The 24,697-nt window shown below is 36.3% G+C and overlaps 2 protein-coding genes across 4 annotated transcripts; one reads left to right on the top strand and one right to left on the bottom strand.

Moving 5' to 3' along the window:
• Positions 1-24: 24 nt before the first annotated feature.
• Positions 25-14,338, bottom strand: LOC106162229 (receptor-interacting serine/threonine-protein kinase 2). 3 transcript variants are annotated; one of them, XM_087010958.1, is made up of 13 exons: positions 14,206-14,338; positions 13,071-13,301; positions 7,428-7,568; positions 4,875-5,031; positions 4,444-4,592; positions 3,903-3,952; positions 3,189-3,353; positions 2,848-2,930; positions 2,319-2,478; positions 1,606-1,796; positions 1,012-1,171; positions 773-859; positions 25-482 (listed from the first exon to the last, which is right to left on the bottom strand). In XM_087010958.1, exons 2-13 carry the CDS (start codon positions 13,256-13,258, stop codon positions 298-300), a joined length of 1,716 nt encoding a protein of 571 aa, XP_086867084.1. In that variant the 5' UTR covers positions 13,259-13,301; positions 14,206-14,338; the 3' UTR covers positions 25-297. The 3 variants fall into 3 exon arrangements, with proteins under 3 accessions (XP_086867084.1, XP_086867085.1, XP_086867086.1); XM_087010959.1 differs by lacking the exon at positions 773-859; XM_087010960.1 differs by lacking the exon at positions 14,206-14,338 and having other exon boundaries at positions 13,183-13,301.
• On the top strand, positions 14,224-24,280 carry LOC106162234 (large ribosomal subunit protein mL52). The gene is made up of 5 exons (XM_013539449.2): positions 14,224-14,336; positions 14,840-14,930; positions 15,075-15,142; positions 15,288-15,352; positions 23,925-24,280. The coding sequence occupies exons 1-5, from the start codon at positions 14,306-14,308 to the stop codon at positions 24,075-24,077; spliced, it is 408 nt and encodes a 135-aa protein (XP_013394903.2). The 5' UTR covers positions 14,224-14,305; the 3' UTR covers positions 24,078-24,280.
• The last annotated feature ends 417 nt before the right edge of the window (positions 24,281-24,697 follow it).

The following is a 24,697-nucleotide window of genomic DNA, read 5'->3' as shown; positions in this document are numbered from 1 at the left end:
TTTAAAGAGCAACTCTTTTTTAAAAAACACATTAATTATATGCTCCTATGAAAAACAGATTTAACATGTTAAGTTTCTTTTCAAAATACCAGTCATGCTAATATTAATTTTTATAACCTTTTCCTGGACTAATAAATATCACAGCAAAGACAAATGTTTCATTCTCATCGCAAGGATTTCTGACCAGGAAACACAACATCATTTCCCCTGTGATTTTGTAATTTGTAAGTCTTCCAGTAAAAACATGAAATTAAAATTATCATATAATTGTCAACTAATTATCTTCAGAAACAATTGTCAATTGTTTATCAAAAATATCAGATCAAACCTCTGTTCTTGATTGCACGCCGCAGCAAAGTTTCTCAAGTTGGCACTCTGGCCTCGTCTTTCCTTCCACTTCCGTAGCATCTGGTAGCACATTTCTTGCATCCCTTCCACATGTGTATCATGATGAATGGCATCTAGCTCAGCATCATCGAGTCCTGAAAGGTGGAGAGAAAATTGTTTAAAAATTAGAATGCTGATTCAACATTTTAACAAATCAATGTCTTTTAAAATATAAATTAAGTAAAATAAGCCTTTTTTGAATAGTTCAAAAAAATGGCCAAAGTTGTAACTCAAGTTCCAATAATAGTATTTCAACAGCTGTGCTATATTTTTTCATTTTGGTTATTGTGACTGCTGATGTATAAATTGATTCAGATTGCAAAGTACAACATCCTTAATATGTACCAAACTTCATACTTAAAAAGAGAGAAAAATTAAAATATACCAAGACTTCTTCCAAGAACCCTCCAATTCCTCCCAATAGCTCTGGACAGCTTCATAAAGTCACTGGTACCCAATATTTTGTCTGGGTCTGACATGACAAATATAATTATCTTTAATTTATTGCATAGTATAAAATTATGTTTCTTACTTTCTGCCTGTAAAATACGTTCATAGAGATTATAAATCATTCAGTTGAATGTATATTTATTTACAGTGATTTGCATTAGGCAAAATACTTACTTATAAGAGGAACATTCACGTTGGCGGCGGGCTGCTGCTGATGACTGGCAATCATCTGCATTAGCTGTTGTGCATGGGCAGGAAAAAAATCTGCTGGGACGTTTATCACATTCTGGTCCCCAATTTGTATGTTGTGACTGTTTGATATGCTGATATTGTGCTGCAATATGAAAAATGAGATTTATAGACTGAAATTTGAAATTTTACTCTGATTCAAATGCAGGCTGAGATGTAAAGAACTGTCATTTAGTGAAAAATTAGCTTGGGGTACAGGGGGCCTTCTAGGCCAATGATATTTTTGCCTCTCAAAAAGTTGGAAATCTGCCAATGGTGAGAAAAAATCTCATCCCTGTATGTAGGTCTGACAATTATAATTGTTGTAAAGAACAGTTTGGGACCTTAATTAAGACAATTCAATGATGGACTTATAAATTTCTCTGAAAAAATAAAATATTGCATGTCTACCTAACACACAAGTAAACTCTTAAAATCACACTCATTTTAAAGCCTACATGAATAGAGATAGTTTAATTTTGATTTTTAGGTTCCTGCAGCATTCTAAAATAATCTACATCAAATTAACAAAATATGTACCGTTCCGCCCAAATTGGCTACTGGCATTTCAACAGGCACAGTTGGCATTGGAAATTGTGGGATTGCATGGACTTTCTGCTGAGCTGTTGCAGCTGCCTTCCCTGTAGCCGCAACATTAGGCCTTGCTGTTCTCCCTACTGCTCCTGTTTCCTGCATCACTGTTGGTTTTGGACGGTTGGTGTCTTCTTTAGCTGCAAGTTGTGATAATATGAAGATGTGTTATTGTTAATAAAACATAGCTGCAAGTACATATAAGATATAATCATGGTATATGTTGGTGACTCATTAAGAGAATGCATCAAAAAAAGAGAAAAGCGGTATCACAGGTTTTCAAAAAATGTTCTATATTTTTGGGGAGATTGCTCATAGATCAGTCAGTAAATGTACATGAATCAAAATAAAATTGTATGTAAAAACAAAAATTTAACTACAACAGTGCCTGCTCATCATCATCATCATCATCATCATCACTTAGAGCCTATAGTGTTCCACTGTTGGACAAAGGCCTCAGCATGCTTTTTCCATTGTTTCCTATCCTGAGCCTCAGATTTCCAGTTTGGGTCTGCTCATGTATTACTTAAAATCAGATATGTCAAGTGTACCAAAACCTATCACGGCTAATACTAGCTCAAGTATCTGATAATCTTCACTCTAACATCCCTCCACCCCACTCCTATTAATCTTTGCACAAACATCTTTGCTACTAGACATACCTATTGGGAGCACTGGCTCTGCATCCATGTTCACTTCTGTCAAATCTTGGTCCATTTGTTTTTCCTGTGGAACCACAGTATTGCTATAACGTGTCACAATGTCTTCCAGGGTCAGCCCCTCAAACTCATTTGTCATACCTGTCACTGCAGACTCCTCTTCCTGTTTGAAATTTAGGACATTTTAAGCTGCTTCAATTGTCTTAAAGTGACAGTGTTTTCATGGGGGGGGGGGTTTAAGGTACCACCAGCCCCTCAAAAAATTCAATTATAAATTCGTACGTTTTCCTTTGATTTTAATGTATACAATAAATTAAAAATACATGATGCTCTCATAACAGAAAAAGAGTTTAGGTTTTATACTCCAAATTACTGATGATTTTTCTAGGCAGTCATTTTCTACTTTGCTCCCCCAATCTCTCTCTCTCTCACATACCCACACACACACAAACATGCATACACACTTCTTCACACACATAAACAAACATATCTCCCTACCACTTCACACATATCTCCCAACCAAACAGCTTACCATCTGTTTTGGAAGATTATTTGCAGCAGCTTTGGCATCTTGTTTATACTTTGTGTAGACTTGTTCTAACAATCCTACAGACTCTGCATGAAAAAGCATCTCCCATTTATGATGTTATTACGCTCAATTTTTACTTCTTTGTTGTTTATTTTATTACTTCATCTTGTACAATTCACAAAAATTAAACATATCTAAAATAATTATTCAATGACATCATCTTATGAGAAAAATGTAATCTTTGCAGAAACAATTATCTTTTTACCATCAATAAATAAAAAACATTGAAAAATCATTTCATGACATAAAATGCTTATTTCTCATTTTTATCTTATAAAACACACCTGAAAACTCTGGTCTGAACTGTGGTCTCTGATGCCAGCATTTCTCCATTAATTTCAAGACACACTGCCCCTCCTGTTCCAGCTCTGAAGGGATATTTATACTTTTTAAGTCGGGCCTCTGACCTGCTTTGACACAGCCTTGAATGTGCAGTTCGTTGGCTGCATCTGAATATATAAAGAAATACTGAAAATATAAATAAATAAATAAATATACTGAAAATATATCAGTTATTTGATAAAGGGCACACAATGCACTTTAAACACACACACACGCGTGCGTGCGTGCGTGCACGTGCGTGTGTGTGTGTGTGTGTGGCAAAAATTTAACTGCCCTAGAAATTTAAACATTCTTTGCTTCATTTCCAAGGAACTAATATATGATACAATAATTATAAAACATTTTCACAAAATAATCATCCATCATAAGTCTGTTTTTGAGTTTCAACTTTCTATTCAGAATCATGTATTTTATGACTCGAGTCACTCTTGTAATAGAGATAGAGACTGGTGAATTTCACTTGTGATGGTAACACAAAAAATTCAGAACTCAAAAACGGGTTTACAGATCATTGTTTTCTGAACTGTCATGGATAGCTATAATTGAAATTGTACATACATTCTTAATATATATCAGTCAAGTATATTAAACTCATCTTTAAACACTTTACTGTTTTGAGTATCAAGTATTTATATTATTTTCATATTATGGCTTACTTTGATAAGGTGTTTTCCCTGATAAAACCTCCCAGATGAGAATACCAAAGCTGCAAGTATAAATCCAAATACAATGAAAAGACTTAAAAGTACTGCTTTGGCAAACTGGCAACTAATATTATATTATATTATATTATTATATTAAATGTACAGTATATGTGAAATCAATAGTTTTGTTTACATTTATGTGTGAACATGTAAGTGCATGTGTTCAACATACATGTACATGTACTGGGGTATGATTGTTTTTGTGCATGCATGTGCATTTCCATATGTTACAAAGAATATTTATTCAGAATCATTTATTTTATGACTTTTGGGTCAAAACATAATTTCAGTAATAATTATGGAGGCACTTGGGCTTGTGTGTTAAAAACCTATAAGAACAACAATAACAACAAAAACATAAGTCCTGAAAAAAATTGTATTCAGCACTGTGCCCTGACATCAGGACAAATAATGCAAGGAACATTCTGGAGACAGAATCTAAAATAATATTAGTACCCATGTTATTACAGGGTTCAACTAACAACCAACTTACCCATAAATATCAAACTTGGTAGTTGGCACCATGTTGATGTCTTGCATGGCCTCTGGAGGCATATGTGTGACGGTACCACCCACTTTCTTCTCTATCCCCCCTGCCCCTGTGGAGTGCCTCTTCCACATGGATAGACCAAAGTCACAGATCTGAAAAATAAATTAATTAATTAATTATTCACACAAATATTTATAATTCTTAATTGCCACGATGGTCTTAACAGTTGCACATCTGCCTACCTCCCTCCCAACCAAAAAATTAAAAGAAAATAATAAAGAAATAAATTTAAAGAAAATAAATGTTTTACAAAATAAACAAAAGCAGTTCAGGATTCTTCTACATACTTACAGTTCAAAAATTGGAATTTGGTACTGAAAAAAATTTTGAAATTGAAAAAAAAAAAAAAAAAAAAAAAAAGCTGCTTCACTAACTCTGACATGGAAATCCTCGCTGAGTAGCACATTCTGTGACTTGAGGTCGAGGTGGAGGATCATGGGGTTCAGGGTGTGCAGGTAGTTCATCCCCAGGGAAGTCTGGTAAAGAATTCTCCAACGCAGCGGCCATGGGATATCAGTCTTCTCAAATAACCTGAAGTATTTACACAAATTACATTATAACTTCTGATTTCTCATTTATTCAGAGTATTGTAAACTCTATTTAAGGGAAATGTTAAAATACCAAATATCTATAAATAAATAAATAAATAAATAAATAAATAAGTAAATAAAATGCCTGAAATATTCTACGGTAATATGCCAAACAATTCGACCAAGATTAATTAATTTATTTCATGGAAATGTCAGTTTGGTCGAATTGATTAAAATACAGCAAATGGAAACCTTTGATATCGTCGGATTGTTAGGGGCATCTGCCAAAACATCCATCTTTCCAGAAGTATTGCATTTTACCGGAAGTGTTACGCAAGATAAGCCGCAATTTTCGCCTAACACGTGTTTCAGGCTTGTTTTATCCTCCTTTTAAAATCTTATTTTGCTGTGTACAATATGTGCTAACATTACTTAACATTAAAAAAGACGACAATTATAATTTCTAATTATATATTTCCCTCACTTACGATCATTTTCATGATGCGCTTCACGAGTGGGACGAGTATTTCCCCAGAGACAGGTGTTGTAAACAAAGGCCGGTCACTTATATTTGAAACCGGTAGCTTTAGTAGACTTAAACTAGTTATGTGATCTACGTACGCCCTATATAATATGACAACTGAAATCAACCGAACTGAAATTTTTTACCAGTCTGAGATCAGTTGTTTTCAACCCGCAAGGCTTGCTCAGCATCGAGGCATAGACGTACTTCTGAAGAAAATTCAATCACCCGTATCAAAGAATACCAACTGGTACACAAACGGAATTCAGTGTAACTTCAAATTACTTTAAAGTATTTTATTTAAAAAGCATGTCATATTAAAACATATTGAGAAAAGGCAAAATACGGAGCCTACCTGTGCCGATAGACATACAGTAGGCCTATCTTGCTGGCACTCTTCCGATTTTCTTACTTATATACTCTCGCTGTGCACAAACCACGGTGCATATTGAAAACCCCACTGATACAACCCGAACGTAAAATAAGCATTTAATTGCCATAATTTTCACAAAACAAGTGCATTTATAATTTGACACGAAAATTGAGCACATGCAGAAATGAGACTGGTCTTATCTGGTCTGGTCCAGCATAGCGCAAACCACATGTTAATGAAGACAGTCCCATTTTGGGGGAGGGTGGTCACAGGAATGGAGTTTTTCGTGGATTACGCTAAATATCATCAACATTTCATGCATCTGGGGAAATAAAAAGTGACTCACAGGTAACTCTCTATGAAGCTCTCATGGAGTTAAGGAAGACGTCATTTTTATTGTTGACAAATCAGTTATCCATGTAGGTGAACAACTACACGTGTTCGTCAGATTTTGACAGCGCGTGGTATTTGGTGCCAAGAAGTCTGGGCGGTCGATCCCACTGATCTTTCGGTCGATTGTAGTAAATGTAAGATCTTGCGGTGTTGACTTCAAGAACGTTTCCCCATCTGCATATTTATTTCAATCAAACTTGAAAATAAATTGCTTATTCTTCCCAAACTTTTTATTGCTAGCAAACGCTATATATGGTCTATATGAAGGTGTTTACGACGTATTCTACCCACTGTCGATATTTGGTTTCATCCAGAATGGACCTTTTTTAACCCCCCCCCCTTCCCCAGTTACGGGCGTGATGAATCAGTCAGCGAGGTCAAGTCTGCTTAATTAGCACAAATTGTATGTCTATAACACTATTTTGTCATCGGGGACAAAGGAATGACAGGTACGTCATGCTTCCAGATTAGATCTTCAATTAATAGTTTCTTCCTCATTGACGAGAGCTATTGAAAGGACAACAATTGGCAAAGCGCCTGGCATGCAGCATCTATATGACTGGCTTGAAAATTTACCGAGTCTTGCCGACGATGTGGTCGAACAATCGGAACAAGAAAAAAATTCTGTCGCATGATTTTGACCTATGGACTAAATGTTTGAGCCCAGAAAAATTAATTTTATAATATAATTTTTTTGGTCGGATTGACTGGGCCCGTCGAAATGCTTGGCACATTACCGTATATTTGAAAATTCTATACATATAGCAGTAAGCAACATTAACACTGGTTTATCACCAAATGTCAGTAAAATGGAAACTAAGTTGTTTCTGGCCATTATTTCTGCCTTGAAACAGTAGATTCTTGGCCTGTACTTAAAGTGTCCAGACAGGAAAAAATGGCACAGACTAATTTAATAAAAAGTGTGACTGCAACAAGGGCAGCAGATTAATGGAAAATATTTTCAGCATTCTGTAAGGATGAACATAAAAAATGAATAATGGAAACAAATCTAGACTACTCAAACCTGTATTCAATGTAATTAAAAACAATGATATGAATTAAATTAACAAATATGAAACCCGACAGAGTAGTGAATATTTATACTCACATTTGCAATGATCCATTCTCTTCAAAGTCCATCACCAAGGCATAACACTTTGGTTCTAAACAAATCCCATGGACATTTACAATGTACTGGCTCCTTACTTTCAGTAGTTTGTTTGCTTCATCATACAAGGCTTGCTTACCCCTAAAAAAGGCATCAATGATAAAAATTAAAAGTAATATCAAAAATACTTTCATAATATTAACACACAATTTTTAAATTGTTATGCGTAAATGAACAAAATCAGCCCAAAAGCTCAAAAGGGCTTAAGTTTCATTGTTTTCTATTTAAATATATTTATAAAGAGATTGAAAATGAAGTTGAATGGACTTGACCATAACATTTATGATTAGGTAGATTTTTCATACAGGTTGAAATAGTTAAGAATTGAAAAATCAAATATGTTTGGTTCCGATGTTAAGAGCCTCTTGTACTTTACGGCAATAATACCCCACTGTGTCAAATGAGAATCACTATGCTGGGCAATAATTATCTTCTAGCACATTAACTTAATGTATACAGTACTTATAGCTGCTGTAACTTAAAACAACTTACTAGTGCTAGTTTAACAGTATTTGGATAGTGAATCAGTAATCACTATATAGAGTGCTACAATAAATACAAGTTATTGCACATGCATCACTAAATAACTTACATTAAAAAAAGCAATAGAAATGCTCAAGTATTACCAGTAATATCAGGCCTGTAGCCAGCAATTTCAAAAGGGGGGGTCTTTTTCTGAAAAATGGGACCTTTTACCATGAAACCTTCAGGTACCTGGATAAAATTTTACCCAGAAGGGACCTTTTCCTGGCCAAAACGGGGGTTCTTTTGAACCCCCCTGGCTACAGGCCTTAATACATGAAACAACTCCAAGAAGGACTTGACTACAACAACTAACTTTATTTCTAAGTGTGCTGATATAAATACATTGTGTGTCTACTGATCAGAGGGATCACTGCTGTCAAGTGTGTTTATACTACATTAGTGAGAGTGCTATTTAATGATAATTGATGACAGAGGGTTGGGGTTACTATAAGCTTGACCGATAGTGTTAAGAACCATAACATCCCCTTCTTCCTTTAGAAAAGATAATCGGTGCTAAATCAAGGGTTGATAGTGGCAACACAGAATAAATGTCTTTTTAATACCTTGAGTAACATCTTGTGCAAGAGAAGTCTCACATGTGAAGCATGTAGTTTAAGTGAGTAAAATAAAGTTAATACAGTGATAAATAAAATCCTAGCTAGTAGAGCTATATGACATTGTTCATGCATATGTACAAGTTACAAGTTCAGTCTATCAGGTGCTTTTGTTATTCTAGTAGATCGTCGTGGAGATGGCACTGGTGATTGGGGTACAGTGTTATCCACAGTGTTTGGCACTTGTTTGTTCTGAGCTGCTTCTGAATTCTCAAAGCGGGACTCCTGATCATTGCTTGGTGAATGATTTTGCAAATGGGTGTTTTCAAAGTCAGACTGATTGAATTTCTCTCCTGTTGGACGTATGTGTATACGATTGCGTACATACTGACCACCATTGTTAGTTTTTACAACATAGCTCCTGTTTGGTCTCGTAGAATCTACAATTGCTGGTTCCCATTTGTGACTCTGGGGATGTCGTACACTCACATGCTGACCAGGAAGTAGGTCAGATAGATTTCTGGCTGACTGATCATATCTGCTCTTTTCTTTATCCTTTTTTCTTTGCATGTACATGCATCTTCACCGTCATAAGAGGCATGTGACAGGTGGGGTTGGATGGCAGGAAGATTGGTATCATAAGCACGAGAATTTAAGAGTTCTGCTGGCGATGGTATGTTGTGATCTAATGGTGTGCATCTAAGGCACAACATGGCCATATGAGGATCGGTTTTAGCTTCCTTGCATTTAATCAGCAGATTTTTAACAGTTTGAACAGCTCATTCAATAAATCCATTGGCCTGTGAATAGTGGGGGCTGGTTTGGACGTGCTCGAAGCCATAATCGTGGCTAAATTTCTGGAATTCAGCAGAAGTAAACTGAGTGTCATTTCCAGTGATAAGCTTTCTCGGGATTCCGAATTCTTCAAAGATTGATTTCATGTGAGCAATGGTAGTGTTGGACTGCAAATTGTTCAGCTTTCTGACTACTGGAAATTTGCTGTAATAGTCAGATATGAGCAAGTAACTGTCATTGTCAATAAAAAATAAGTCTGCTCCCAGTGTGTGCCATGGTTTTTGTGGTACGTCGTGTGGCATTAGCGGTTGTTTGACGTTTGCCTTCTGGTTGTGTTGGCATGGTGCACATGCTTTAACCATGTTTTCGATGTCTCGATTAATGTTGACCCAAAATACAGATCCTTTGGCACGAAGTTTGCACTTTTCAGCTCCTTGATGAGCATAGTGTAACTGTTCTAACACTGCTGCTTGAAGCGTTGTTGGGATCAGGATTCTAGTTCCTTTTAGAATAAGGCCATCAAATACTGACAATTCATCACGGTAATTCCAATAGTCGTGGAGGTGCGATGGACACTCTGACCTAGTGTTTGGCCATCCGTTTGTGATGAAGTTTCGAAGAGAGTGAAGCGTCTCGTCCTTGGACGTTTCTTCTCGGATCTGCTTTAGTCTGGTGGGGCTTGCATTCAGCTGCATGTCAATCTCATGCACTGTGACATCTACACCTTGAATGGTGTCACCTTCGCATTTTGACAATCTGGAAAGAGCATCAGCGACTGGAATGTTCTTTCCTGGCACATATTTGATTGTTACATCATATTTCTGAATGCGCAACATCATCCTTGCGATTCTGGGAGGTGCATTGTTCACATGTTTCTGGAATATGGATTGGAGAGGCTTATGATCACTTTCAACAGTGACTTTACGGCCATAAGCGTAGTAATGGAACTTCTCTAATCCATGTACAACTGCAAGCATTTCACGCTCTATGTTTGAATACCGCGTCTCGGTTTCTGTTAGCAATTTGCTCCTGTATTCGACAGGGCGATTGTTCTGCATCAAAGTGGCGCCGAGGCCGCGCTGCGACGCGTCTACCTGAATCGTTACAGGTTTGCTACTGTCAAAATATTGCAATGTTTCTGGTGAGGTGATGACAGATTTGATTTTCTCTACTGCAGCCTGATGCTCTGGGCTCCAAACGAACTCATTCTTGCTCTTAGTTAAGTCCCACAGTACTGCTGAAATTGAAGCCAGGTTGGGTATGAACCTGCTGAGGTACTGGGTGAGGCCAAGAAACGTTTGAAGATCGGCGAGGTTGCTGGACGGATCCATGCTATGGATGGATTCCACTTTCTTTGGGTCAGGTTGTAGACCCTCAGAACTGAGTATGTTTCCAAAGAATGGAATTTCGCTGCATCTGATGCGCATTTTATCTGGATTGAAACGGATGCCTATTTTTCTGGCACGATCCATGAGGAGATGCAAATTCCTGTCGTGCTCCTCTTTGGTTTTCCCATGGACAACGATGTCGTCAATGATTCCTGTAATTCCGTCTAGGTCTCCGAAGGCTTCATCTACCTTTTTCTGGAAAACATCTTGGGCGCATACAAGGCCAAATGGAAGTCGTAGGAAACGGTATCGACCGTGAGGTGAATTGAAAGTGGTGTACAGTGAACTCTCATGGTCAAGTTTAATGTTCCAGTAACCACTACGAGCATCCAGAATTGAAAAATAGCGGGCTCCGCTAAGCCTTGGTAAAATTTCGTCAAAGCTTGGGATTCGATGATGTGGCCTTTTTATCGCGGCATTTAGATCTTTTGGGTCTAAGCACAGGCGTATGCTGCCATCAGCCTTTGTGACACAGACTAACGAATTGACCCAGTCTGTTGGCTCCTCTACTTTAGCGATGATGCCTTTCTTTTCAAGAGACTCGAGCTCCGTTTTGAGAGGCTCACGTAACGCTTCTGGTACATGGCGTGGTGGATGCACCACTGGTGGCACCGAGGGATCAAGGGTAATGTGATATTCCCCTTTAAAACAGCCAATGCCTTGGAAACAGTCGGGGTACTGTTCCAGAAGTGCATTGTTAGCATTGGAGTGCTGTCTGTCCTCCAGATCAACAGCATAGTTAAGTGTAACTAAGCCTAGTTTCTGGCAGGTGTCTATGCCTAGGATAGTAGGCCCATTGGTTTCGACAACGTGAAATTGATGCTCAGTATTTGAACCTCCATACGTCAGTGTCAAGGTGCATGATCCATAATGAGGTATGCGTTGACCACCAAAGGCTACAATTTTGACGCCAGACGGTTTCAAATTGGTATTATTAGGGCATAATTTGGCATAGTCTTTCTTCGTGATTAGGTTTCCATCAGCACCAGTATCAACTTTGCACGGAAAAGTGATACTATTTTGCTCAGAGCTGATTTTCAGGTTAATGAAAGCACGCTTGCTTTCAATGCTGCCCACGTATATTGGGTTAAAATATAGCTCGTTGCTCTCTTGTGGCTCACAGTCGTCTTCGCTGCAGGCATGCACTCTATGCATTTGCTGCTTGGGAGTGACGACGTGTCTGTGTGGCCTGTTTCCACGATGAATTGTGGACTGCTTGTGCTCGGAGCGGCAGCACTTTCTCCAGTGGTTAAGTTTCCCACAGCCAAAGCATGTGGACCCGTATGCTGGGCACAGCTCTCTTTTACTATGATCATGTTTTGATCCACAGTTATTGCACTGATTTTCCATTGTGGGGTGGCACTTTGAGGCCATGGTAGAAGTTTCTCTTTTCTTATGTGTCCCTTTAAATGTAGGTTTAGGGCGAAACGGTTTGTTGTGCTTGACTGCATGGACCTGGGCGTCTCGATTGATGTCTGTGAGTTGCTGCGAGGTCGCTTCCCGAGTTCTTGCAATGTCAATCGCCTTGTCCAATGACAGAGTTTCACCCAATTCCAGTAATTTGGACTGCGTGCGGGCTGATTTGCATCCAAAAATGAGCGTGTCAAGTATTTGTTCATCTGGTTGGGTATACTTGCACTCGCTGACCAGAGAACGAATTCTCTTCAAGAATTGATCTACAGTTTCCCCGTTACCTTGCGTAAGGGTCCTCAGCTTAAATCTGGCTAGTCTAAAATTGCTTTAAGGCTTAACAAATTCTTCAAATTTGTCAAAGTAGGTTTTTAATTCCTTAGATTCATCCCCAGTCAAGTTCCATGTGCTTACTAGGTCTCGTCCAGTCTCTCCAGCCCATATCTGGAGGTACGCAATCTTTTCAGTCTTAGATTTGTTCTTTAGTGGACCATCAAAGTATAACTCGCACATCTGTTTGAACTTCTTGTACTCCTGAACTGCATCGGTAGCATGCCAGTTCATGGCAGGTACTGGTAAAGCTCCCAGCTCCATGTGGAAAGACTTTTTTATCAACTGGTTATCAGCGTTGGCTCACTGTATTGTTAGAAAACACAGTCACGTACTTCTGACACCATGAAACAACTCCAAGAAGGACTTGACTACAACAACTAACTTTATTTCTAAGTGTGCTGATATAAATACATTGTGTGTCTACTGATCAGAGGGATCACTGCTGTCAAGTGTGTTTATACTACGTTAGTGAGAGTGCTATTTAATGATAATTGATGACAGAGGGTTGGGGTTACTATAAGCTTGACCGATAGTGTTAAGAACCATAACAATACATATAATTTGTACTATACACATGCCTTGCATCTAATCTATATGCACTGCATATGCACTTCACTGCCACACTGTGGTGCAGTTCCGTATGCTCAGCCTTGTACACTTCCCCAAATGCGCCACTTCCAATCAGATCACATATGCGTAGTTTACGGCTCTGTATCTGTGGAACTGCTTCGTTTGGAGGATCCGTGGGACTGGGAGATGCCATCATGGGTTGTTCATGTCATTACACATTGCCCTCCATTAACCAGTATCTAAAGTCAAGATGTTAATTATATCGACTCAATTAAACACCAATAATATTTTCCTGATTAAAAATAATGCATAACTTCTTTTAGAATACATTTAAATAGCACTTTAAAATATATAAATAAACTAGTTTGTTAAAGTCACTCGATCGTCACTGACGAAATTTAAATGGCACCCAATTAATTGGGTACTTTTGTAGTATACCCCCCCCACCCTGTAACTTTCTGTAACTTTCACTTTTCAAACAGTTTTTTACATTTTCTTGTTCATGTATGTCAAAGCTGTTGAAATAAAATGCTTTTGTAATTACCTGTGGACTTTTTATTTGTTTTAATCACGTTTAATCCAGCCCATTGAAATACAAAGTTAGAATCTTCAATTTACACCCGCAGTCAATAACTTGCCGCGTTTTCGTTGGCTAACTCAAAGGTAATTTTATGTGAACAAGTAGCTCATAATAATTTCACAGAGAAAGTCCAAGTATACAATGTATCAATCCTATGTTCACATAAAATAAGGTAGAGTTAGCCAACGAAAACGCGGCAAGTTATTGACTGCGGGTACATTGTAAATTTTCACATTGTATTTCAATGGAGTGGATTAAACGTGATTAAAACTAACAAAAAGACCACAGGTAATTACAAAAACATTTTATTTCAACAGTTTTGACATAGGTGAAAAAGACAATGTAAAAAAATGTTTGAAAAATGAAAGTTTCAGGAAGTTACAGGGTGGGGGGGTATAATTGGGATTTTCCCCGCTCGGGATTTTCCCATTTAGTTAAATAATTTCTACAAAAATCCCTTCATAAAACAAGAAAAAGGGCGTGTGCTCTAAATCTATGTAGCATTCTAGTTGTAAAACAAAATCTGCAAGAGTGTTCATTTATAATAAAGACACAAAACTTACGATAGAAAATTTCAGTCCACTTTCTATTTCCTCAGCAGCTAAACCGGAAGTTTTGCTGTTTGGCCTAGTTCGCACGCGCAGTGACGCACCGACCATAAACATGATGGCTGCACTCAGGAGAACGATATCAGGTAATATTATTTCTTACAAACAATCTATTTATACTCATGTATTGTACTTGAGAAACAGTATTAGGGTCAACTGTGTTTCCTGACTGCATTGTGTTGATTCTTGTTTTATTATTTGAGAAGGAACTTTAACATGATTCATAATGTTTTCGCCTTGCTGGGATCACATGTGGAAAGGGGGTGAACGGAGGGGGGGGGGAGGGGTCGCAATTATTAACTATTTGGATATTGTAGCACAATCGACAGGAAAAATTGGGACAAGTTTTATATATGTTCATGAGAACTGCATATCAGTTGTTATTGTACTTGCAGTAACAGCTGTTTGGTCATTTCACCTGCAGATGAGGCTGAGTGATACCTCTTATTTTGGCACAAGTTATACATATACTAGTACATGTTTATGACAACTTCTTATTAGTTTTTATTATACTTGCACTTACAGCTATTTGATCATAATTTTTACCGGTAGATGAGGCTGAGTGATTAATCTTATGTTGATATTCCAGATCTGTTTCTGTGTGGAAGATGCACAGTTCTGCCTGCTAAGTCAATCCATGGAAGCCCAGTGGTTGCAGTTGGAGGGAAGTGGAGAGAAAAGTGAGTAAAGCAAGGTAATGCAAGGGCAAGATCCGTACATGTTTACATACTTAAACAAACAGTTTAAAATAATTAATTGAAACCAAAAAATTAAGGAAAAAAATATGACCTTCTCTTTTGTATAATTGTATAATATTTCTTCAGACAAGGGCTGGATGGTGACTACAATACTGATGGGCCATTGAAAAACTTGCCAGATTGGTCGTTTGCAGGTGAGTCAATTAATACACAAATGAAATGTCATTGATTAATTTAGAATGATGTTCAGTACAGTACAGTACAAATAATGCAATGCCATTATAAGTTGTAGCTGTATATCTACATCCCCTTTTTCTGAAAAAGTCACCTTTTTTACAGATGGAAGGCCTGCGCCCTTGTCGGGGACCCAAGTAAGGAAAAGGATGAAAGAAAGAAAACTTGCTGTAAGTACTTTTATTCCCTGAGGTCTTATTATTAAGGGAGTGGTTATTTCAGATAAACTAGCTGGATTAATCAAACTCTGCGAGGAATTCTCCCTAAGTGCAATCACTGTAATTGACATAAATGTCTGACATGCCTCCTCAAGTTTCTAGGGGGTAATTAAGCTGAATGCACATGAAAGTTGATTGCCCGGCTCCTAGCCATCCAGGAGCCATGTCAGACAATTAAGCTAATTACACTGAAAATATTAAGCGAGAATCTCCTGTTGAGATGGATCGATCCTGCTGGTACGATGTTTGAATCTGAACACACTGTTACACAGGCTTAGTTTGCAACCAGTGTTGTTTGGCACTGCCAGAAGATGGATTGATTTTTATGTACAGACACAGATGTGTCTGTACATATAGCCATCATCTGCGTCTGTCGTCGCCGTCGCCGTCGCCGTCGTCGCCGTCGCCGTGCACTTTTACCGATAACACGATAAGTGGAAAACTGTTTTTTCTTTTGGCTTGAAACTTACAGAACTGATGAATATTCGTAATACGCAGGTCAAGTTCGAAAATCAGCATGATCGGGTCACTTATAGGGAACTTATGCTGTTTTTTCACTTTTTTCAGCATATATGCAGCACCGATAACACGATAAGTGGAAAATCATTTTACCTTTTGGCTTGAAACTTACAGAACTAATGAATATTCATAATACGCAGGTCAAGTTCGAAAATCAGCATGATCGGGTCACTTATAGGGAATTTATGCTGTTTTTTCACTTTTTTCAGCATATATGCAGCACCGATAACACGATAAGTGGAAAATCATTTTACCTTTTGGCTTGAAACTTACAGAACTGATGAATATTCATAATACGCAGGTCAAGTTCGAAAATCAGCATGATCGGGTCACTTATAGGGAATTTATGCTGTTTTTTCACTTTTTTCAGCATATATGCAGCACCGATAACACGATAAGTGGAAAACCATTTTACCTTTTGGCTTGAAACTTACAAAACTGATGAATATTCATAATACGCAGGTCAAGTTCGAAAATCAGCGTGATTGGGTCATTTTTAGTGAATTTAGGCTATTTTTTCTCTTTTTTCAGCGTATATGCAGCACCGATAACACCATAAATGGAAAACCATTTTACCTTTTGGCTTGAAACTTACAAAACTGATGAATATTCAAAATACGCAGGTCAAGTTTGAAAATCAGCATGATCGGGCCATTTTTAGGGATGTTATGCTGTTTTTTCACTTCTTTCAACATATATGCAACGCTAATAACACAATATAAGAAAAACAGATAGGCCAATTGTCATTATACTCACAGGAGTAGTCAAACTAACTAAAAAACGCAGGTTCAGTTCCAAAATCAGCATAATCGGGCCATTCTTTTAGAAGTTATGCTGTTTTTTCACATTTCCTCAGATTCAATTGTTAGGCATATTAACAGTCTCATTATTGAACTAATAAGATACGTAAAAGTGTTTGTTTGACATTTCCTGCATCTTAATAACATTGTTAGTTGATTATGTAAAAATGATGGTAAACTTGTTATTGTGTATTATGTTATAAAGTGTCAAAAATGGAAATAAACCAATATCATTGCAGTTTGTCAGATTCAATCATCTACTATATTCATTATCTCAGAATGGAGGAAATTGGACATTTAACACTGTTCTATTGATATTTTTCCCATCTCATCAATTTTCTTAGTTGATCATATACAAATGGTAGAAAACTGTTTATTGTACCACCAGCGTTAGTGCTGGCGGTACACATGGTTTTAGTCCCGTCCGGTCCGTTCCGCCGGCTCCTGCGGCTCCGCCGGCTCCGCCGCCATGTTACCGTTACCGCTTCTCCTCCTAGACGGTAAGGGCCCCCATACCCATCTCTTGGATTTAGGTCACCTATAATCTCAACTCGTTCCACGTAAAATTTGGGCTTTGTCGGTATTGGGGTCTAGGTGTGGCATTCATTGCAATGCACCCTTGTCCAAAAATGGCAAAATTAAATGCTAATTATCTACCCTACGGAAGGAATTATGGGAAAAATTTCTACAGACGGCTTTCCAAAAGTCATATGTGTAGATTTCAAATATGCCCTTGGATTTGACCTTTGACCTTTATTTCAAGGTCAAACAGACCAAATTTTTCAAAAAAATGAATTTTTTTACGAAAAAAAAATTATTTGCGCTGTTATTCAGACACCACACAGACTTAACCAATAATATTATTGGAAAATGATACCCTTCAGGTCATCTTTCATCTCCGTGAATTTGGGTTCAATCGGTGCATTTTAATGGGAGTAGCGGCCATAAGATACCGAAACTGAAAACTGTCTCTAATTCGGGGACCGTTAATGCTAGAGACCCATTCTTTTTTGCATTTTGTAGAGCATGTAAAGCCCAACACTGGGGGTGGTCTCCGTTTTTTTGTATTCCATACGGTTTTCGAGCTACGCTGTGTCAAAAAGTACATATTGGTGGTGAAAGCAAAATGTGCAGTACGGTAATGGATAATAAATTTTGAACTCTGGAAAAATAAAACATAAGGCTTGGCAAAGCAGACAACTTGTGGTCAAAAATGACATTATTTCATCAAATTTGAACTTCTGGAACTTCAGAGCACCTCCCATTTCAAGAATTTCGACCAAAATGACCTTTTCTTTATTTTAATTAATTTTTTCTGTAGGAAATTTATGGCACATTAAGGTAACTCCAAAATTATAACATTTAGTCCCTTATATCTCCAAAACTGGCAGAGATAGGTCTATAGTTACTATTGAAGTTGAATAGGAAGTCATATACTGGCAATCTAAATGTGACCTTGAAATTGACCTTTGACCTACTTTTCACCATGAATTGAACTTTGCAAATTTTGCTTCCCTTTTATCTCCAAAACTGGCAGAGATAGGTCCATAGTTTCTATTGAAGTTGAATAGGAAGTCATATACTGGCAATCTAAATGTGACCTTGAAATTGACCTTTGACCTACTTTTCACCATGAACTGAACTTTGCAAATTTTGCTTCCCTTTTATCTCCAAAACTGGCAGAGATAGGTCCATAGTTACTATTGAAGTTGAATAGGAAGTCATATACTGGCAATCTAAATGTGACCTTGAAATTGACCTTTGACCTACTTTTCACTATGAACTGAACTCTGCTAATTTCTTTCTCTTTTAACTCCAAACCTGGCAGAGATAGGTCCATAGTTACTATTGAAGTTGAATAGGAAGTCATATACTGGCAATCTAAATGTGACCTTGAAATTGACCTTTGACCTACTTTTCACCATGAATTAAACTTTGCAAATTTTGCTTCCCTTTTATCTCCAAAACTGGCAGAGATAGGTCCATAGCTTCTATTGAACTTGAATATGAAGTCATATACTGGCAATCTAATTGTGACCTTGAAATTGACCTTTGACCTACTTTTCACCATGAACTGAACTTTGCAAATTTTGCTTCCCTTTTATCTCCAAAACTGGCAGAGATAGGTCCATAGTTACTATTGAAGTTGAATAGGAAGTCATATACTGGCAATCTAAATGTGACCTTGAAATTGACCTTTGACCTACTTTTCACCATGAACTGAACTTTGCAAATTTTGCTTCCCTTTTATCTCCAAAACTGCCAGAGATAGGTCCATAGTTACTATTGAAGTTGAATAGGAAGTCATATACTGGCAATCTAAATGTGACCTTGAAATTGACCTTTGACCTACTTTTCACCATGAACTGAACTCTGCTAATTTCTTTCTCTTTTAACTCCAAACCTGGCAGAGATAGGTCCATAGTTACTATTGAAGTTGAATAGGAAGTCATATACTGGCAATCTAAATTCGACCTTGAAATTGACCTTTGACCTACTTTTTATCATGAATTGAACTTTGCAAATTTTGGTTCCCTTTTATCTCCAAAACTGGCAGAGATAGGTCCATAATTACTATTAAACTTGAATAGGAAGTCATATACTGGCAATCTTACTGTGACCTTGAAATTGACCTTTGACCTACTTTTCACCATGAACTGAACGTTGCAAATTTTGCTTCCCTTTTATCTCCAAAACTGGCAGAGATAGGTCCATAGTTTTTATTGAACTTGAATAGGAAGTCATATACTGGCACATATTGGTGGTGAAAGCAAAATGTGCAGTACGGTAATGGATAATAAATTTTGAACTCCGGAAACATAAAACATAAGGCTTGGCAAAGCAGACAACTTGTGGTCAAAAATGACATTATTTCATCAAATTTGAACATCTGGAACTTCAGAGCACCTCTTATTTCAAGAATTTTTACCAAAATGACCTTTTCTTTATTTTAATTAATTTTTTCTGTAGGAAATTTATGGCACATTATGGTAACTCCAAAATTAAAACATATAGTCCCTTATATCTCCAAAACTGGCAGAGATAGGTCCATAGTTACTATTGAAGTTGAATAGGAAGTCATATACTGGCAATCTAAATGTGACCTTGAAATTGACCTTTGACCTACTTTTCACCATGAACTGAACTTTGCATATTTTTTTCCCTTTTATCTACAAAACTGGCAGAGATAGGTCCATAGTTACTATTGAACTTGAATAGGAAGTCAGAGATAGGTCCATAGTTTCTATTGAACTTGCATGGAAAGTCATATACTGGCAATCTAAGTGTGACCTTGAAATTGACCTTTGACCTACTTTTTATCATGAATTGAATTTTGCAAATTTTGGTTCCCTTTTATCTCCAAAACTGGCAGAGATAGGTCCATAGTTTCTATTGAACTTGCATGGAAAGTCATATACTGGCAATCTAAGTGTGACCTTGAAATTGACCTTTGACCTACTTTTCACTATGAACTGAACTTTGCAAATTTCTTTCTCTTTTAACTCCAAACCTGGCAGAGATAGGTCCATAGTTACCATTAAAGTTGAATATGAAGCCATATACTGGCAATTTACTGTGACCTTGAAATTGACCTTTGACCTACCCTACAATGAACTTAACTTTGATTGTACCATTTTAAGTTATATATATTTTTTTGCATATTTTGAAAATTCTTGTTGATTGCATTTTTACAGCTTGTCAAGCATAAGACTGGTGGCTGTGTCCCTTCTTTTGTGTATGTGGGGGTCTATACGAATGCACTTGCTCCAGCTGGTGGTACAATATTCGGAGGCGGTATCGCCTCTCTGATCCTCTAGTTTTGTTTTATGTTAAAAAAGTGTTTTAAAAATGGAAGTAAACCAATTGCAGAACAGTGCTGTCTTGTTTCAGCATATATGCAGCACCGATAACACGATAAGTGGAAAACCATTTTACCTTTTCCCTTGAAACTTACAAAACTGATGAATATTCATAATACGCAGGTCAAGTTCGAAAATCAGCATGATCGGGTCATTTTTTGGGTAGTTATGCTGTTTTTTCACTTTTTTCAGCATATATGCAGCACCGATAACACGATAAGTGGAAAACCATTTTACCTTTTGGTTTCAAACTTACAGAACTGATGAATATTCATAATACGCAGGTCAAGTTCGAAAATCAGCATGATCGGGTCACTTATAGGGAATTTATGCTGTTTTTTCATTTTTTTCAGCATAAATGCAACACCGATAACACGATAAGTGAAAAACCGTTTTACCTTTTGGCTTGAAACTTACTGAAATGATGAATTTTCATAATACGCAGGTCAAGTTTGAAAATCAGCCTGATCGGGCCATTTTTATGGAAGTTATGCTGTTTTTTCACTATTTCAGCATATGTGCAACACTGATAACATATTTCAAGGAAAATCAATTGGCCAATCGTCTTGAAATTCACAGGGGTGATCAGATTTACTAAAATTAAGATGAGGTTCGAAAATAAGCTTGATCGGTTCAGTTTTGGTGAAATTGTGCCTTTTTTTGTATATAAGTCTTTTTTCCTCGGATTTAATTCATAGGCATGTTAAGAATCTCATTTGTGAACTAATTAGTAATGTAAAGGTGTTCTTTTGACATTTTCTGCATCTTAACAATATTGTTAGTTGATTATATAAAAATGATGGTAAACCTGTTATTGTGCATTGTGTAATAAAGTGTCAAAAATGGAAATAAACTCATATCTTTAACAGTTTGTCAGATTCAATTATTCACCATGTTCAGAATCTCAGAATGGAACAAATTGGACATTTATAATTTTTCTATTGATATTTTTCCTATGTCAACAACTTTCTTAGTTGATCATTTAAAAACGACAGTAAATTGATTATTTTGATATATATATATATATGTAAAAAAAAGTGTTGAAAGTGGAAAGAAATTCATTTCAGTACAGTTATCTCTTGTGTACATTTTGGCATTTTGAAGTTGTGACTCTGAACTTCCATGGCCCTGAAGACCTTTCCATATCAATTTTTCTGAATGTCCATGATACTTTTATTTCATTATTAAAAATTGATGGTCATTATGCTGTTAAGCATTATAGTTTTTTGTTACAATTAAAATTTTCACATATGGACATTTTCAAGGTGTGACTTAGTCTTTGAACTTCCATTGGCTTGAATACCATTGCTAGTCACATCTTTTGAATAGCTATGATACATTTACTTTATTATTAAAAATTGATGACCATTGTGCTGTTAAGCATTATGTTAAATTGCATAAAAGATGAAAAAAACCCTTTTTTGGACATCGCTGCTGGGATGACCATTAAGGAAAAACCATTTTACTTATGATATTCTAACTTACTGAAAAGTTTCATAGGACTGAAGTGTAGCTTGTGTTGGAAATCAGTGTGATTGTTTTCTGTTTTGGAGGCAATGCAGCTCTATGGAGTGCTATATGGGGCTACTGTTTATGGATGGTGGTAATTGTCCCTTGGGATAATCACTAGCTAAATTCAGAGCTATAAAATTACTTGCCTAATTGATTTTCAAGTGCCCATTAAATAAGATTACATAAAACACACGTTGAGATTTCCCATTCAAGTCTTATAGGTTAAGCTCTCTTAACTGTGTCACATAATTAGGAATTGGTGATAATTATGCAGGTAAATGTTGTTTACTATTGCAAATAAGTTTACAAAAAAAAAAAATTGTGTAATGCCAACATTAATGCTATAGATGAATAACAGTGCCTTATTATCCTCAAACACATTGGGATTATTCATATCATGTTAATACAGCAAGATTAAAAGTTTGAATAGCAGCTTTATTGGATTTTTTTTTGTTGTGTTTTCTTTTTAATTTTTTTCTAAACACAGGCATTTTCAACTCCCATCCACCTGAAGCTCTTCAGATTTTCTGTATTTCCACATAAGCAGTTGCATAGGTTTTTATGTCTTTAAACAATATGTAATATTATTTTATGCACTGTCAACATTTTTCAAATATTGGGATTTTCATTATGTGAATTTGAACTCTCATGGTCCAGAAACTGTAATCTTATTGCAGGGGTGGATTGAGGCCATCTTCTGGGTCTTTCAGATGACGGTCAGATTTTAAAGTTTACATTGACTGGTATCAATTTTTTTCTGTTGGAAGACCATCAAAAGTGTAGGATGGATCAACAAATATAATTTGGAATACTGTCAGAAAATACCTCTGGATCTGCTCCTGTTATTGAGCATGTTACCTGTTGTGCATGATTAAAATTCAGTGTTAACTGACTGTGTTATTATAAGCATTATTTATTACTGCATCAAAATTGACAAAATGACCCATTTTCTATAGGTTAAGCTCTCTTAACTGTGTCACATAATTAGGAATTGGTGATAATTATGCAGGTAAATGATGTTTAATATTGCAAATAAGTTTACAAAAAAAAAAAAAAAATTGTGTAATGCCAACATTAATGCTATAGATGAATAACAGTGCCTTATTATCCTCAAACACATTGGGATTATTCATATCATGTTAATACAGCAAGATTAAAAGTTTGAATAGCAGCTTTATTGGATTTTTTTTTGTTGTGTTTTCTTTTTAATTTTTTTCTAAACACTGGCATTTTCAACTCCCATCCACCTGAAGCTCTTCAGATTTTCTGTATTTCCACATAAGCAGTTGCATACGTTTTTATGTCTTTAAACAATATGTAATATTATTTTATGCACTGTCAACATTTTTCAAATATTGGGATTTTCATTATGTGAATTTGAACTCTCATAGTCCAGAAACTGTAATCTTATTGCAGGGGTGGATTGAGGCCATCTTCTGGGTCTTTCAGATGACGGTCAGATTTTAAAGTTTACATTGACTGGTATCAATTTTTTTCTGTTGGAAGACCATCAAAAGTGTAGGATGGATCAACAAATATAATTTGGAATACTGTCAGAAAATACCTCTGGATCTGCTCCTGTTATTGAGCATGTTACCTGTTGTGCATGATTAAAAATCAGTGTTAACTGACTGTGTTATTATAAGCATTATTTATTATTGCATCAAAATTGACAAAATGACCTATTTTGCATCTTTATTTTCTGTTTTTTGTCTGTACATTTGACAGCTTTGCTGCCTTGTTTATAATAGAGACTGGATTTTTAAAAAATATTAGCAAGTAATAAAAAGATAAATATTTACTTGGTATAAATGTGCTTGTCACTCCTTTTAGGAAAGAGTTGTTGAGCTGTATAAAGAAGTTCAATTTGCCAAGGATAATGCAGAAAACCAGAATTCCCTTATTAGAGAGAGACATGAAGCTATGAAAAGTCCACTAAAACCCAAGAATAAAAAACTTCAAAGTAGCCAAATGGATGTAAAATGAAATAAAGAAATGACTTTAGGTTTAGGTTTGTGAAAAACAGTGACTTTGATGAAGAGACAAAAGGCTATATTAACTGATACACATTGGCAGAGAAGGACAAAATATTGGCAGGATTTCTTCCCAAGTTTACCCATAGGGTTGTATGTTATTTCTCCACATGGCTCTTTTTGCTGCAGACACAAAATAAAGACTCACAAAATTCAGTCTTTTGGGATTGGAAAATGTATTGGAGTTTCACAAAGATTTGACTACGGTGGTGTTCAGAAGTTTCATTTAATATTAAAAATTGCTACACAAAATTTGTTTAAGATATTGATCATTTGAGTTACAAGGTGACAAGTTATGAGGACTCTACTGTATCACTTCATACATGTGCAGAAATGGTAAGTTAAACGTAGTTTTGTCTCATAGTTATTAAAACAAACATCATTTACTTGAAACCAGCAGTGAGAATGTTCCAGTCAACAATTTATCATGGTTTGTTATGATTGGAGACTATTATTAAAATAAACAAAATTTTAATGTCTTTGTTTTATTCTGTTAATTTTTTTTTTTTTTTTTTTTGGAATAAAAGAAATGATGAAAATATTTAATGTCTTTTAACAAGAACTGATGAAGAC

Source organism: Lingula anatina, chromosome 4, assembly GCF_051362555.1.
Source record: "Lingula anatina isolate TDL-2025a chromosome 4, LinAna3.0, whole genome shotgun sequence".
Taxonomy (NCBI): domain Eukaryota; kingdom Metazoa; phylum Brachiopoda; class Lingulata; order Lingulida; family Lingulidae; genus Lingula; species Lingula anatina.
Note: the sequence above shows the minus strand (reverse complement) of the source record. Positions and strands in the feature narration are given on the sequence as shown.